Source organism: Toxorhynchites rutilus, chromosome 3, assembly GCF_029784135.1.
Source record: "Toxorhynchites rutilus septentrionalis strain SRP chromosome 3, ASM2978413v1, whole genome shotgun sequence".
Lineage (NCBI taxonomy): Eukaryota > Metazoa > Arthropoda > Insecta > Diptera > Culicidae > Toxorhynchites > Toxorhynchites rutilus.
Window position 1 is genome coordinate 116,576,475 of NC_073746.1, and position 16,770 is coordinate 116,593,244.

The 16,770-nt window shown below is 37.4% G+C and overlaps 1 protein-coding gene across 3 annotated transcripts in view; it reads right to left on the reverse strand.

Annotated features, from left to right (window-relative positions):
• Nucleotides 1-16,770, reverse strand: part of LOC129772788 (tyrosine-protein kinase Btk29A) — a 312,094-nt gene that overhangs the window by 244,104 nt on the left and 51,220 nt on the right. For all 3 annotated transcript variants that reach the window (XM_055776231.1, XM_055776230.1, XM_055776236.1), the window contains 3 exons: nt 6,302-6,397; nt 6,106-6,238; nt 5,889-6,032 (listed from right to left, as the gene is read on the reverse strand). In XM_055776231.1, coding sequence (XP_055632206.1) covers nt 5,889-6,032; nt 6,106-6,238; nt 6,302-6,397 — 373 coding nt within the window. The remainder of the gene's footprint in view (nt 1-5,888; nt 6,033-6,105; nt 6,239-6,301; nt 6,398-16,770) is intronic.

The following is a 16,770-nucleotide window of genomic DNA, read 5'->3' on the forward strand; positions in this document are numbered from 1 at the left end:
GGCAAAATTGTCTTCTAATTACTTACTTTTATCTAGTATTGGCTGGAATACTGAAAAGTTAGAAAACACTTTTGATATTGGAATACTTTGATTTCAAATGGGGGTAGATTTTTTAGTGCTCATCCCTGTATCACTATTCGAGCATAACTGGTAATGCAAATAGAAACATGAGCTTTAGAATTACCGTTTCCATTTGATGGTGGTGGTTCGAAAAATCTACTTTTCCCCCTTTTTTCCAAAGATGACTTTTTTTCAAAAATTCATAACTTTTGAACTAGACATATAAATTGAATGAACCAATCTTTTCTGAAAAAATATTACACGTGCCCAAGAATTAATTTTGTTTTCATAATTATTGATTCTATTTTTTTTCATAGTTTTGTCGGGACCAAGGGCGCTGTTTTTTTATATTTTTTCTTGATGCGGAGGATTTTTTGTTTTATTCGTTCTTATTGTAGTCAATCTATTGTAGATCGATACACTCCTAATACTACTTAAAACTACTTACTTAAAACTAAAGACAAGAAAAAATATTTTAAAAATGCAGCACCCTTGGTCCCGAAAGCATGTGTAAACTATAAAAAAGAAATACAATCAATAATTATGGAAACAAAATCTAACTTTCTTTGCAAGTGTAATATTTTCAATAAAGATTATCTCATTGGTTTCAATATATCGATCACAAACATGTGTTAGTCATGGTGTCCCTGGCCGCAAAAAAATAAAGAAGGGACCGCACTACGAATTTATTTCCGGCGAGTACAAACATTGAAGAAATTTAATAATAAAACTATTTGATAAAAATGTCAAGGGCCGATAAATGAATGCTTTCACTGAGTGAGAAACGCGAAGCAATTTGAGTAGATTGTCAAATTGATTCTAAGCCGGGTTGTTTAGTTTGGTTTTGCAAATTGGTTCTTTCAAAGGCTAGAGGCGAATAAACTGTGAAAGCTTAAAGACTCGTTAATCCAAAACAACATCATTACACTAATAAATCCGAACATACTTCTGAATTCACAGAAGCTCCCTTTCGCGAAAAATAAATAAAATATATATATGCAGCCATTCCATGCCAAACCGATATAGTGGTTCTCAGATTTTCGTCAAAAGTGGTAGTTTTGTTCTTTATTGCAAATTATTAGACCAGTATTTTTTTTATTTTTTTGTTAGGGTGACCATTCACATTTTAGGGGGGTCCGAAAAATCCATTTTTTCGCATTTTTGCCAAAAGTGACATTTTTCAAAAATTCATAACTTTTGAATCACTGGACCAATTGAGATGTTTAACATATTCAATTAAAGCCAATTAGCTGGTCTTTTTTTGGAAAAATACTACAGTTGCAGAAAATTTTAATTATATTTTCGTTATTTTTGATTGTATTTGTTTTTTTATAGTTTTCATGGTCTCGGGACCAAAGGCGCTATATTTTTTTATATTTCCCTGGAAAGCTGAGAATTTTTTAAATAATATATCTCGAAACCAGGGAAGCTTTTTTTTCGTTTTTGAGTTATGATTTTTCAAAGTTAACCGATGGTCCAAAAAATCATTTTTCCCTATTTTCCCAAAAATGCCTTTTTCAAAAAATTATTACTTTTGAACTACTAGACCGATTCAGATGAAGCCTACTAGCCTACTTTTTTACAAAAATAACACACTTGCCAATTAATTGGATTATAGTCACATACATCCAGTCTAGTCGCATATAAATATTGAACGAAAGCCGAAAACAAGTTAACATTGAACAATCATTACTTAAAAAGGAAAAATAACACCTCTCTGGTATTTGGATATACAGGGTTTTCCATTTCGGGCTTCCGAAAGTATACAGCCCTGCGCTGACAACCGTTTGACATAGCTGTCAACCAAAGGGTCATATCGTTAGTTGAATGTCTGCCATTTTACAATATGGATCGTTTTAGCATCGCACAACGTGTTAATTTTGTAAAAATGACTGTTAATGGTGAGCGCTATGGCCGCATGTTAACCGATTTTTTTTGCCACAAATTGAAGATATGGATACGGATGACATGTGGTTTCAGCAGGACGGCGCCACGTGCCACACAACACGACCGAACATGGCCATATTGCGAACGAAATTCGAGAGACGCATAATTTCGCGTTTTGGTGATGCCAATTGGCCGTCCAGATCATGCGATTTGAACCCGCTAGACTTTTTTTTGTGGGGTTATGCGAAAGACCGTGTCTATGCCAACTCTCTGCAAACTCTTGAACATTTGAAAGACAACATTCGTGAAGTCATGACCTAGATACCGCCCCATATGTGCCGAAAAGTCATCGAAAATTACCTGTTCCGGATCAAGGTGTGCGAGGAAGCCCTAGGTGGACATTTGAATGATGTTGTATTTCACACATAATGGCATAAACCAAACTTTAATTTGAAATAAAAGTTTCATCGAAATTCGAATTTTAAGTGTATTTTATTTCAATTTACTTTCGGAATTTAAAGTTGGAAAACCCTGTATTATGTGGAAAAAACCTCAGCTTTCAGGAAAAAATATAAAAAAATATAGCGCCCGTGGTCCCGAAACAATGTAATCATATATAATCAATAATTTCGAAAACAAAATCCTTTTCTATTCAGAGTGTAATATTTTTTGAAACAAGACTCATTGGCTTTAATTTGATATGTCGATCATCTGAATCGGTCTAGTAGATCACAAGTTATGATTTTTTGTAATGGAAAAAATGGGAAAAAGATGATTTTTCGGACTTTGAAAAATCATAACTCAAGAACGAAAAAAACGCCTCTCTGGTTTCAACATATGTTATGTGAAAAACGCCTTAGCTTTCCAGAAAAAATATAAAAAAATATAGCGCTTTTGATCCCGAGGGCATGAAAACAATAAAAAACGAATAGAATCAATAATAACGAGAGCGAATTCGAATTTTCTGCAGTTATAGTATTTTTTCATAAAAGACCAGGTGATTGACTTTAATTTGATATGTCGATCATCTGAATCGGTGTAGTAGTTCAAAAATTATGAATTTTTAAAAAAGTAATTTTTAGAAAAAAGAGGAAAAAGTTGATTTTTCGGACAACCTTAAAATGGAAATGGTCACCCTAATGAAAAAAATAAAAAAATACGGGTCGAATGTTTTGCGATAAGAAACAAAACTACCAATTTTCACGAAAATCTGAGAACCACTATATCGGTTTAGCATGGAATGGCTGTATGGATGTATCGAAATTTCCAAAATATCTCTTTAGTCGAAAGTTTTAGTGGCCTTGAAAAGAACCGAAGGGTTTGCGTTGTTTTGTTGACGCAGTAACAAATTCTGCTCTAAATTATGCTTGATTTTTGCACATTCTGAAGATGCATTCTGTGACAAAAAAACTGTTCAACCCATTAAAAAACTAGAAACAGTGATTCGTCTTTCGAATAAAGTGATTCGCATACCACTTCGTACAACTGACACAGAGGTATTATCGTTCGAAATTTTGCACCCCAAACGTAACTCTCTCGTTTTAGAAATTTTTAACTTACACCCCAGTACAGATTCAAATATGATGTGATGCAAAAATACAGATTTACTCCTCTCCAGGCGGCATGCAAATCGAAGCGGCTCCCTCCACCGAACAAAAATGCACCATACTGTGCGATATCTATCTTTCATTCTTCCTTAGCATCGAGCAAAACCACAGTGTGTGACATCAGCATTGAGAAAGACTGAGAAAGACTCGCTGGAGCGAGTGTACTTGAATGATGATGATGATGCTTTGAATTATAGAGGCTTCAAAATTCATTAACCTCTAGCCTTAAAAAAACAATTTTCAATTTTGTCCGAATGCTGCATTTTCATTTCGAACGATCGATTTTCACTAGTCTGATTAGCAGTGATATTCAAATGTTGTACCTCGCTGATACATACTCGGAACACGATAGGAAAATGTGTACTCTTCCGATTTTCCTTAATTTGAATCAATTTTAGGTTAGGGAACCGTAATGTATATTAAAAATTCTAGAGAATTTCCGATTCGATTGGAATGCAAAACATCAAAATCCATTCTAAGCTAAAATAAATATTAACGGTAAAATTATTTAATAAAAAACGTGACCTGTTTTCTGATTTGGTACCATTACTGAAAGACGTAGTCTAATGTCAACAAATAGGTAATGATTTCATATTCATATTTTCATATCCATATTTTTATTTTTTTTCACTAATGTCGACAGGATTAGACAGGATTAGTAGTAAATACAAGTTTTTTTGCAAGTGTAATATTTTTGCAAAGAAAACTAGTTCATTTTCTTTCAGTTTGATAGGTCTATCATCGAGATCGGTAAAATAGTTCAAAAGTTATGAATTTTAAAAAAATAAGTCAATTTTTGAAAAAAGGAAAAAAGTTGATTTTTCAGACCACTCTAAAATGGAAATGGTCTCCCTAATAAAAAAGTTGTGTCTAATGTTTTGCGATAAATAACAAAATTACCACTTTTCACGAAAATCGGTTTGGCACGGAATGGCTGAATTTAGAAAAATATTAAACTGCACATAAATTGTATTGAGGTGTCGGAATCAAAGAGAAAGCTGTGTATATAAATTTTGAAAGCTGGTACTTTTTTACATAACGTTTTACTGAATATATTTATTTTGAAAATTTGCAACTTTCGAACTGCTTATCTGATTCTTGGTTCATCACTAGCAAAGGAAAGGTATTGAAATAAAATTTCTAGTATAATGTTAGAGACAATCGGAGTGCGTTCTTTGCATGGATTGCAACCCTCTTTTTACAGTTTCTTGTCCATGGACAGAACTGTTTACCGTTGAATCGCGTTAAATGTGTAGAAAAAGGAACCAACCCAGCCCCAAAAAACATGTTGATGTACGCGCAGGGAAGAAGCTCCAATTCCCTGCTATCATCCGTTGGGTTAGCCGGTAACAAAGGAATGCATTTTTCGCTTAACACCCCGTCAATTGCAGTGTGTATGCAGTTCCTACGTGATAAGTATCGCACGTGCGATGCTGGAAATAGAACTGAATTCAAACGGAAACAAAGCGATCGCATCTGTCCATTCCGGAGGCTGATGGATTACATCATCCAGCGTGCTGGATGATGATGACAAGCCAATTAACTGGCATCTAAAAATAAAGCAAGAAACGGTTGGTCGGGATACTGGAATTACAGTGCACCGCAAAACTGCAACGAAAACGTGTCTACTATCTTTTATCGCACAAAATGAAGAAGTAAAAACACTGAAACAAAATAAAAATCTTAACAAACTTAACTTCCGATGTGCCATTTATAGAACCCAATTGCCTTGCAACACTTAATCATACAGTTGCTTGAGCGGCCAAATTGACGCTCCTTCCATCTTGGACACATATTTACAATCTCCACGCTTGGTTTGGCACTTTTTCGCTCATTCCATAAATACAGACATTAAGCTCCTCTTCAGACGACGACTTGTGTGCTAGCCAACACAGATCCCGTCTCCGAGTGACTGCCAGACAGATAAACAAAAAAAAACAAGAAACAAACAACAGCCAAGCACAATAATACATAAAGGACAAACGCGCAGCGCGCAGAAACTTGCTCACGCTCATTAGCCGTCCAATTTCCGAAAATAGTTAGATATAATTATGAGTATTTAGGGCTCGCAAAACGGTTGCGCTTTGGGTCAATAGAGGATCATTACGGATTGCCTTCCACCGATTTCCTCATTGGGAGACAATGTTACGTTCGCGTCACAGAACGAGATGAAACAACAGAAACGCGATAAGCGTTCGAACTATAAACAAATTTCGGTGCCTCCATCAGCCGGGTATCGATTCTAGCTCTTCCAAAGTGGTAGAGCATGCCCTTAAAAACAGAAGCCATTACATTGCCTCCACTCGAAACTCAATGTGCAAATTTTCCACTCACTTGGATTATTGTTGTACTCGGGCCATAACGTTGCCACCTGACAGCCCAGCGCACGACGAGTGAGGCTCTTGCAGCAGGTCCACTTTCGACCCTGCCAAAGGCTCGGATGGTACCGAAACGACTTGGGACTGTACTCTTCACACACTGAGAAGCAGAAGAAGAACAAAAAAAGTGCATTTAGTGGTCACCATGCGGCGCCAACTTCCCGCCAACCTACCTCTCCGAATCGATATGATCCAATCGGCGCGCTCCTTTTCACTATCGGCTACCAGATATAGGATATATTGTGGCAGTGTAGTTCCCGGGTATATACCGTCACTTTCGCAGTAGCCTACTTGGAACGGATAACCCTGGAAGAAATAGCGATTAATCTAATTATTATGAACACAGAGAGAGAGAGCTAATGAGCTTACATCGGGCGCCGCAGTGTCACCTCCCTCGCAGTTCAGAATCGCGGGCTCCACCAGACGCACCCCTCGCACACTTATTCGACCGCGTTCACGTCGCTTCTGTGGAAAGAAAGAATAAATTGGCTAATCAAATTTACCGTTTTGCTGGTACTTTTGGCAAAAAAGTGTTCAAAAAATGTGTGTAGAATGATGTGTACGAAAGTATGCGCAATGTGCTTTTTAGGGTGCAAATCGAATGGAAATTAAGCGACTTAAAGTGGATGAGCGAAGCTTTGATGAACACAGTAGATGAGAGCGGAAAATTGACTCGATTAAACTAAACTACAAAGGAGCAGATGAGCAAATAAGCGAATTTTATTAACAGCAAAAGAAAACAGACATGCAATACTGTACAAATAGAAGTACAAATTCCCTGAAACTCTTTAAAACTGCAATACTAAATTGGAATCTTTCTTCTTCTGTGACTTGGAATTTCCTTCCAATTTTCACTCTCCCATTAAAATGCATACAAGGTGTATTCCAACGTAGAAAGACTTTGCTATCCTCCTAGAGACATCGTTTTTTGATGTGCGGCTGAGTTTCCGTTATTACGTGATAGTAATGAAACAACTACTTTCAACCAATACTTGATTCCGAAAATATAAGAGCATTTTGCAATTGACTCAGGAGAATGAGTATCTTCCACGAATGGAATTTTGATTCAAGAGATCAAAGGACAACATAATTCTCCAAACTAACTCACTTTAAAAACAAATGTGTACTGCAATATAGACAACAGAAATAAAAAAAATGTGAATAAAATGAAGCAATAAAATTTTGTTTGATTCTCTTTACCCTATACAGGGTTTTCCATTTCGGGCTTCTGAAAGTATACAGCCCTGCGCTGACAACCGTTTGACATAGCTGTCACCCAAAGCGTCATATCGTTAGTTGAATGTCTGCCATTTTACAATATGGATCGTTTTAGCATCGCACAACGTGTTAATTTTGTTAAATTATACTATAAAAATGATGAAAAACCGGCAAACCGGCTCGAAAAACTTTCGAGCATTACGGACGGACGTCGTCATGGACGGCCTACAGAGCACACAATCGCTAATGTAGTGCGTAAATTCGAACAAACTGGATCCGTAGCGGATATTGTGAAACCTGTGCATTATCGTAATGTGCGTTCGCCCGAAAATATTGCTGCTGTTGCTGTCAGTGTGGAGGATGACCCGAATGTTTCGATTCCACGGCGTGCTCAGCAATTGGGCTTGTCAAACACATCATTGTGGCGAATTTTGCATTTGAACTTGCACCTACATCCATATAAAGTCCAACTGGTACAAAAATTAGAGCGTGGTGACCATGGAATGCGTCGGGCATACGTCGATTGGGTGAACGAACAACAGCAGCAAAATGCTGAATTTTCGCATCAAATTTTCTTCAGCGATGAGGCACATTTCGAGCTCGGTGGCTATGTGAACACCCAAAATTTCCGTATATGGGGCTCAGAAAATCCACATGTGATTGTTGAGAGGCCATTGCATCCGCCAAAAGCCACTGTTTGGTGCGCATTATGGTCTGATGGAGTCATCGGGCCATATTTCTTTGAAAATGAGGACGGCGAGACGGTAACTGTGAATGGTGAGCGCTATGGCCGCATGTTAACCGATTTTTTTTGCCACAAATTGAAGATATGGATACGGATGACATGTGGTTTCAGCAGGACGGCACCACGTGCCACACAACACGACCGAACATGGCCATATTGCGAACGAAATTTGAGGGACGCATAATTTCGCGTTTTGGTGATGCCAATTGGTCGTCCAGATCATGCGATTTGAACCCGCTAGACTTTTTTTTGTGGGGTTATGCGAAAGACCGTGTCTATGCCAACTCTCTGCAAACTCTTGAACATTTGAAAGACAACATTCGTGAAGTCATGACCTAGATACCGCCCCATATGTGCCGAAAAGTCATCGAAAATTACCTGTTCCGGATCAAGGTGTGCGAGGAAGCCCTAGGTGGACATTTGAATGATGTTTTATTTCACACATAATGGCATAAACCAAACTTTGATTTGAAATAAAAGTTTCATCGAAATTCGAATTCTAAGTGTGTTTTATTTCAATTTACTTTCGGAATTTAAAGTTGGAAAACCCTGTATATTATGATTTGTTCGTTCTTCTTTGCTGAAGTAGCACGAATAACGTATGAAAAATTAGTATTTTCGTATAACATTTAAATTTGTTAAAAAAAGTTAAAACACTTCGAAAACGGATGCTTTTTTGGTTTCAAATCGCCTTTAACTCTATATAACATAATCGTAAAATTCAAATATAAAATTGAAAATTCAAATATAAAATTGAGATCAAAATTTCGACTCTATCGAAAAAATTCTTTCTGATTTTTTCAAGATTTAGTTTTATTTATCACTTTTTCCCTCGGTGTATATTTTTTACAGAGCCTGATTGCTTCCCTACAATTCGGTCTTCGGCAGTATTTCTATACAATCAAAGACTTTCGAGAAACAATATTTTCAATGAAGTTCTTGCTCAAATACAAATACAAGTTCGCACTTCCAAAAAAATAACTCTTGAGTATAAACAAATTTATCCACCAGTGGCCTCCTAAGTCAAATGCGTGTGTTCATTCAAATCGAATCCTCTCGATTTTGACCGTCATTCCGTCATTTGACGTGAATATGCTTCTAAAAAAAAGAATATGTTTTTTTAAATGTTTTTCTTTCTTATCAGCTAGAGTTATTTCGACTGAGTTTATTATTTAGTAGTATATCGCGTTGGAATGAAATCGTTATGTTCTCTACGCATACTTTTCATTGACTATTGAAACTGCTCGAATAATCGAACCACCGAGCCGAGAAGTATTAAACGAAGCACCACTATGCCATCGGCGCAGGCAACTGATCACGCATGCTAGACTACCGTATAACTTTTCACCTCGCCGGTTTTCGATACGTTCCGAACACAACAACGAATCTTTCATTTGAATAGAAGCTGCTCGAATGAATCAATATTTCGATTCGCTCTGAATATGACGTTTCGCTTCTGTTTGAAGAAAGGAACGAATGAACGTGAACGAGCGTGCACGAAGGAGAAGAAATATTTTCTTTATTGAACGCAGAGCAGGAATATATGAGTAAAATGTGAGTTTATTTGTCAATGTATTGTTCGACATATTACAAATTGTATCCATTGCGACATTGAATATGATCTCGGTAGTTTTCGCCAAAATTAATGCTACCGTTTAAAAAAATGTCAAGTGTCATTAAAAATCATTACTATAAACGCATTATTATCTTCAGCTATTCTCATGAACGTCTCGAAATACTACATGTTCAAAAACAAAATTTATTCAGCATGCAAGGTTGTCTTCAATAAAGTTGCCTAACGTTTTATTTGAAAAAATGAAAAAAAAAACTAAATACAGGGTCTATCAGATTAAACGCTCACGCAAAAAAATCGGATAGCTCCATAGAAAAAAATGTTTTCGCTCCGTCGATGGTAACCCCACTTCGGGACGATAATATTCGGCTACTCGTTCAATCTGATCGGATGGTTTTCAGTGTCAAGATGTACAATTTACAAGAACGTGTATTTTTAGTGAAATCGTATTACTCGAGCAACCGAAGCCTCAATGAAACTTTGTCCTCTTATGGTAAGAATTTCAACATTCTCGTCGTCGATTACTTCCTCTGGGGGTACGTGACCTTTTTGAATTTATGTTGTTTATTATGTTTCATGTTCTCCAAGTCAAGTCATTCAGCCATTTTTTTTTGCGACAGCCAAATTGAATTTTCAAGATCATGGAATACGCAGTTTTATAATGACAGTGGAATTAAAGGTGTCTACCAAATTTCAGATCAATCAGTCAACAACAACGGGGTCAACGACCCTACAAACATCCAAACATACATACAAACATGTCAAGCTGAATGAAAACATTTAAAAAGTAAATAGTTGTTTGGGGACTGCTGCCATCTTGGAGTTGGATTTTTCATGGTCTGCTATATTCTACTAGTCGAGAACTTTCTTTTGATACCCATATTGATGAGGTTTTGAAAAAAAATATATATGAGGCCATATTGTGACGGCGGCCATTTTGGATTTGCATTTTTCATAAATAACTGTATTCTACTCGTCAATCCCTTTAATTTGATATACATATTGATGGGGTGCTGAGAAAATGTGTAATCCGCCATTCTGTAGCGGCCGGCATCTAGGATTTACATTTTTCATAAATAACTGTGTTCTACTAGTCAAGCCCTTTCATTCGATACCCATATTGATGGGGTTTTGGGAAAACCCATGATGATGGGATTTTGAGAAAATATATACATAATCCGCCAAAAGGTCGATTCTCGGCCAAAATTTTTTTCGAGATGACACCAGATCTCGACGTTTCATGCATTTTCAAGTCATTTGGCATCGAAAAAAATTTCGATTTTCCAAATTTCCTCTACTCCCCCCTTGGAAGATTTTCGGGGATCAAAAAATCGAAACTTTGAGCGCTTTGGAGCACCCCTAAATCATGTCCGATAGAGCTGAAACTGGCCCAAAAAATGATCTGTGCAGTGATTTTTTGGGCCAATAAACGAAATGTACATGGTCGGTTTTTGAAATTCGATGATGATTTTTTTTCCCATACATCCATTGCCACCCTAATGTACATATGTCGAGCTTGTGTATTGTTCCCGCAAGAACTAGAATGAATTTTGAATCAACCATCGTCAGATCCTTTCTTAAACCACGTAAACTACCGGCTCTTTTCAGGGCCCACAAAACTTTCACTAAAAAATTATTTCAAAACGTGAAGTAATATTCTAAATAATAGAGAGGAAATTTATTTCTATAATTTTACCGCCGGGAGAAGATTTTTCTGAATTTAGGAGTGTTTTCGACACCAATAAGCTGCTTTTTCCGATCAATCACTCCATTTTTGCGATTTCATGCATAGTGTCCGGTTTTAAAGTGGCGTCCAAGTGCAGTATATTTCAAGCCGGATGCCAGCCGGAAAAAAGCAACCTGCTTTTATTGCGGTAAGAGCTGTCTCTCGGTTGAAAACAGGAGTTGAAAATTTTGTTCCGTTGACCTTGCCGATTCGTGCAAGATTTCGGATGGTTCCAGCTTTTTCTGGGTGAAGCACTCATTTGCCCATTCCTCGCCAATTTACTTCCAACAACGAAACAAAGAAAACCGTTACACCAATCTTCATTTTGTTAGTTGGGTTATTGCAGATCCAATAACCCAACCAATTTTTATTGCTTACCACGAGAGTTCCGTGCAAAAAAATCCACACGGCGGACAACACACGTGTGAAGCATAAATTAACAGAAGAAAGATGATGAAGTGTAAACGAAATTGGTTCATAACCTAAACCAATCGGAGAAAATGCACAAAGTCCTTATGTTCCTGATATAAAATTAGTAATGAAGGAGAACATCTCAAATTATCCTCCTCCAATTGCTTTGAAAAGAATAGCCTTAACGATCAACCCGCTGTTGAAATGCGAACGACACACACGACACACAAATGGATGCTTTGTGTTGTACCATTTCACATAAAAAACTATACCTAAACGAAAACATATTACATATTGTTACTAACAAACACAGTCTTCCTCAAACTTTGTAACCTTCGATTTGAAATTGAGTCGTATCATATATCTTAAAAAATCCCAGAGTTTTATATTGCCACCAAAATATTTAACCATTTAACATAGTCCATTAGTTACGGGTACACCTTTTACAGCTTCCTTCTCTCTCACAACACCTTCATGTGCCATTGAATTCTCCGTTTTCCAACATTCTAGGTGCCCTTTCTTCCATTCAAAAAGTCCCTCAATGCTTCTTAATACATTGTCAACCCAACAGATTTATTTGTAGACCCGCATAAATCATCATCGGTATTGTTCGCCTCTTCACCGGTTTGAGATACGAACCTCCGAGTCTACTCCACCCTCTTATGATGCTACTTTTCAATCTCTTTCAATGCCTCGGGAATGAGGCTCACGAAGGAAGAAAGGAAAGTAAGTATGTACATGCCTCTGATGAAGATTTAATGGGCCGCTTTCTTCCTGGTTCTTTTCGGAATGCGCAAGACAAAAGCCAACGCGAAGTTCAGTGTCTGTCCAGTCGCGTCTGAAGGAGCTTTGGGTCGGAGCGAAGATTCTGCCGGTTTCCCGTTCCATAGAAATAGAATTATCTTCCCCCCCCCCCCACGGAGGGTTTTTTTTGTTACGAGCAATCATTCGTTTAGTTGATAGCGATGCGATGGGAAAACGGCGCGCCCCACATTTTGTACCACACTGTTATATCCTATCGATGTGAGGGAGTAACGATGTAAATCGCGACATCTCGTAGAAGAAACAAAAACATTTTTCACATGACATTAAAAACACATCTCACATCCATTATCAACTGACGGCATACAAATAAAAAAAAATGTATCAAAATTCTAGAAAAATGGGCTCAGATTAACGACCCATTCATAATTTGATAAATCTACCGCAATCAGTTAGGGCGGTCGCAAATGCAAGATGAATGCCTTGGGGATTGTTAATTCCCACTAAATCCCTTGATTCTTCACACACGCCGGCGGCACGGCGGAGGTGGCGGGAATCATAATTAGAGCTACCCCATTTCTTCCGAGCGCCCGTTGCGTAACGAAAGGAACAACCCATCGAAAGATTCCAACAGTCTGAAACTGTTTCACAACGGGGCGGCGAAATGACATCCGTAGGATGCTCTATCCCAGCATGATTGGACAGGGGAAGAAGCCATTCGCTGACGCAAAGCTCTGTGCAAAACGTCATTCATTCACAATCGAAAACTATATATCCGGCGTTGCAACTGAAATTGTAAAGATTTCCTCTTCCTCCGACGGGTGGCAGTTTAATTCAGTATTCATCGTTCATGACAACTCCATGGCAGCATTCCATAAAGCCAGTTGAAACAGTGAGATCAGAGGAAAATCGATGCTAGTTAAGCTGCTGAAGTTGATGGAAATATGAGAAAGTTTTTTCAGTAGTTTTCAAAAGCTAAGCACTCGTCCAAAGAATCCGTTTGACCTATGCTAAAAAAATATTCGACAAAATAATCGGAAAAATGCACTAGACGAGAACGAGTTAAAATATGAATATATGTAGCAAAGTAATCAAACATAAAACTGTTCCGGCTCCACAATCGAAAACCACAAAAACACCACTTCTGAAACTTCTAAAATTTTTCAGCAGTCAAACTCCTTCCCTGTGGCATTCCAAGGACAGTTGAACTTAAATGTGGAACCATGAAGAAGATCCCCCTACACGATTCATATCTAAATTCCTTCTGTCAGATCAAAAGCAAATGCGAAAGGCAACTTCTTTTGCAGCTCACCGAAACCGGCGTTCTCACCGCAAATGAGCGTCATATATTTTCCTAACTTCAGTTAGCTTTGTTGTGCGCCGAAAGTGGAGGAGAAAAATATATTCCCGAAGCCACACCGAAAAAAAAGTGGAGAAGGATAAAAGATAAATGAATTAATAATTGGGACATATTAAAAGGCGGAGTACGTTCGGGATAACAATGAGGACCACCCGTGAGTGGGTTGCCACGGGTAAACGTTATAGTTTAGAGTGCATACCTTTTCGCGCTCAGAATCCTACAAATGTAGATGGGTTACATTATATGAAACCATCAATAAGTAGGGGTACTAATGGGGGCAAATTGGTCATGGGGGGGCAAAGTTGTCACCTGCATGTTTGGTAGTATAACTATTGACTATAGATGCCGTATTGATAATCACCTTATGTTTGAAGAATTTAATGACTTTTGAATTCACCCTGTACTTCAATAGAGCTGTCGCATGTCAAAATACAAATAAAAACAGAAATTACTCTCTCGATAGCCATTCGGCCGTAGTTCTGTGTGCATGGTACCTAAGGAATTTGTCGTGAAATTTAGATTATTCAATCTGATATACTGGACAAATCATCAGTTTGGACGACTGTTCTCATATTCTAGGAGAGGTAAACAGATATTTTGTTTAATCTCAGCGATTAATTAGCATAGAAATTATTTTGATGTTTGGGGGCAAAGTGATCATAGATGAATAACAACTTGAAATGTTCTGTTTACTAAAGCTGATACACCTCATCACATTCTGCTCTTGAAGAAGATCCTTTTGTGGCTTTGACCCTGAATAAATATGCCATTCCAACTGAACCAAGCCTCATTATGCGGAAAGTTATGTGTTTCTTACTATGTTTTTGTATGCAAGAAAAATTTAAATTGATACTCTAGGTGAATAGGTCAAGCTAATTTCATACATGTACCTACTATATCAAATATGAATTGAACAAATTTGGACGAAAAAAACACATAAATCTATTCCATTTAGCTTGATATGTACGGGTGACCATTTTGCCCCCACTAGGTGACCACTTCGATTTTTCACCTTCTTTTCTAATGATGAAAAGTGTACTATTTTGATTTTTTATAATAAAAGCCGTTTGCTATCTTGAAGAACAATGAGTTGAACTATAATATTCTTCGAGAAATGGGAATTGAGTCGGTATTTGGGCGCTGGAAATGGGCATATTCCTTAGGGTGACCACTATGCCCTGCATCCCTACGTCTTCCCCTACGTCGAATTTAGATCACGATCAAGTTTAGAACTGAGAACTAATTGAAAAAGGTCCATAGTCACATAATAAGTGCTGTTAAGGGTTACCCTAAATTTTGAAATTTAAGTTGAGAAACTTTTGATTTGCTTTTCTCAGCGGTTTCAGTAGCTTCAGTATTCTGGTTTTATGGTGAAGTAATCCGTCAATCGCAGAATCTTCATTTTTATTGTACGCAAAATACAATTCATTCATCGAACAAAAGAAGAGGAATAAATCCAAAGGAACTAAGCCAAATAAATAGGGTGCGTGAAGATCCATCTCGAACTAAGGCTCATGACCGTTCACCACTAGATTGAAACATCCTCAAAAACACAATTTCTACGAAATGAGTACACTCTGTCCAACTTAATAAGACCTGGTGATGATCTTGTTGCTTTGTGCCATTGTAAATAAACAATGCTTCAATTTATATTCTAGTGTGTAGGTATTGGTGACTACCATACACTGCATGATTTTCATATGTGTGTGTACAAGCGCTGAGCATAAACGAATGTTTTCGTATTTTCAAATGTCAAGACCAGTTACATTTTCCGTTGTTTTAGTTGTGTTGAGCAATTAAATCTGGAAAATGCCGAAGGGAAAAGTCCTCACGGAGAGAGAAGAAAGACAGATCGATGCATTTCACCAAGAAAATGTTGATATTAGAAAAATTTCTCGTCGGATTGGACGATCCCATCAAGTAGGGCTCAATTATTTGGCGAATCCTCGAGGATACGGTAAGAAGGAGAGAGCTCCACGTAAATTGAAGCTCTCAGACCAGGATAAGCGGGAAATAGCTATAACAGGTTCGAATTCCTCAAAGTCGCATGTGCAAATAAAGCAATATTTCAACTACTCAACTGCTCAACTACTCAAAAATTGACATTTCGTCAATTTTTTATTAAATATGCTCACATAAAGAGGGCTTGAAAGGTTAAAACTCCTCATCTTACACCATCTCACATCGGAAGACGTCTATGTTTTGACAAAACTCACGTTAACCGACAGTGGAACATGGTATGTTGTGACAAAGAATGTTTCCAAAAGAAAAAAAATTGATATATACCATAACGAAAAATTCTTCAATGTATAGGTTATCTTCACTGACGAAAAAAGCTCAATTTGGATGGTCCTCATGGTTTCAACGGGTACTGGCGTGATTTACGGAAGAAGGAACAGTATTTTCCAACCAGGAATTTTGGTGGAGACATGGTTTGAGCGGGAATCTGTGCAACCGGAAAGCTCAAGACAGCTTTCATATCATTCAAGGATTACACACATTCACATTACAAAAAAAAATCACATTCCAGCAAAACAATGCTACTATTCATACCAGCAAGTAAACTGAGCAATGGATTACGGACCAAAAAACTATTTTTTGGAATGGCCGGCTCGCTCTCCAGACTTGAATCCTGTTGAAAATCTTAGGAAGGATCCTCGTACGCAGAATCTACACTGAGAGAAAACGGTTCACCACGATTGAAGAGCTCAATGTCGCAATTTCGGAAAAATGGAAAAATATGGAGAAGTCCGTTTAGCAGAATTTGGTAAATAGTATTCCAATGCGAATTTTTAAGATTATTAGTCGAAATAACAAGGCTACCAATGATTGACATGTAAATCAGCCGATCGTTTTGAATTTTTCATTGATAATACTTATGAATTTTGAAGTGCTCTCATAGAAACTGGACAGCTGAAATTATCATATTTAAGCACAATAAATGAACAAACAACTCTTTTGAATGAAATTGAACGAAAAATACTTTGTTCTAAGCATTCAACAATGTATGAATGTATCTTGTTGAAATTCTAACTGTTTGTGT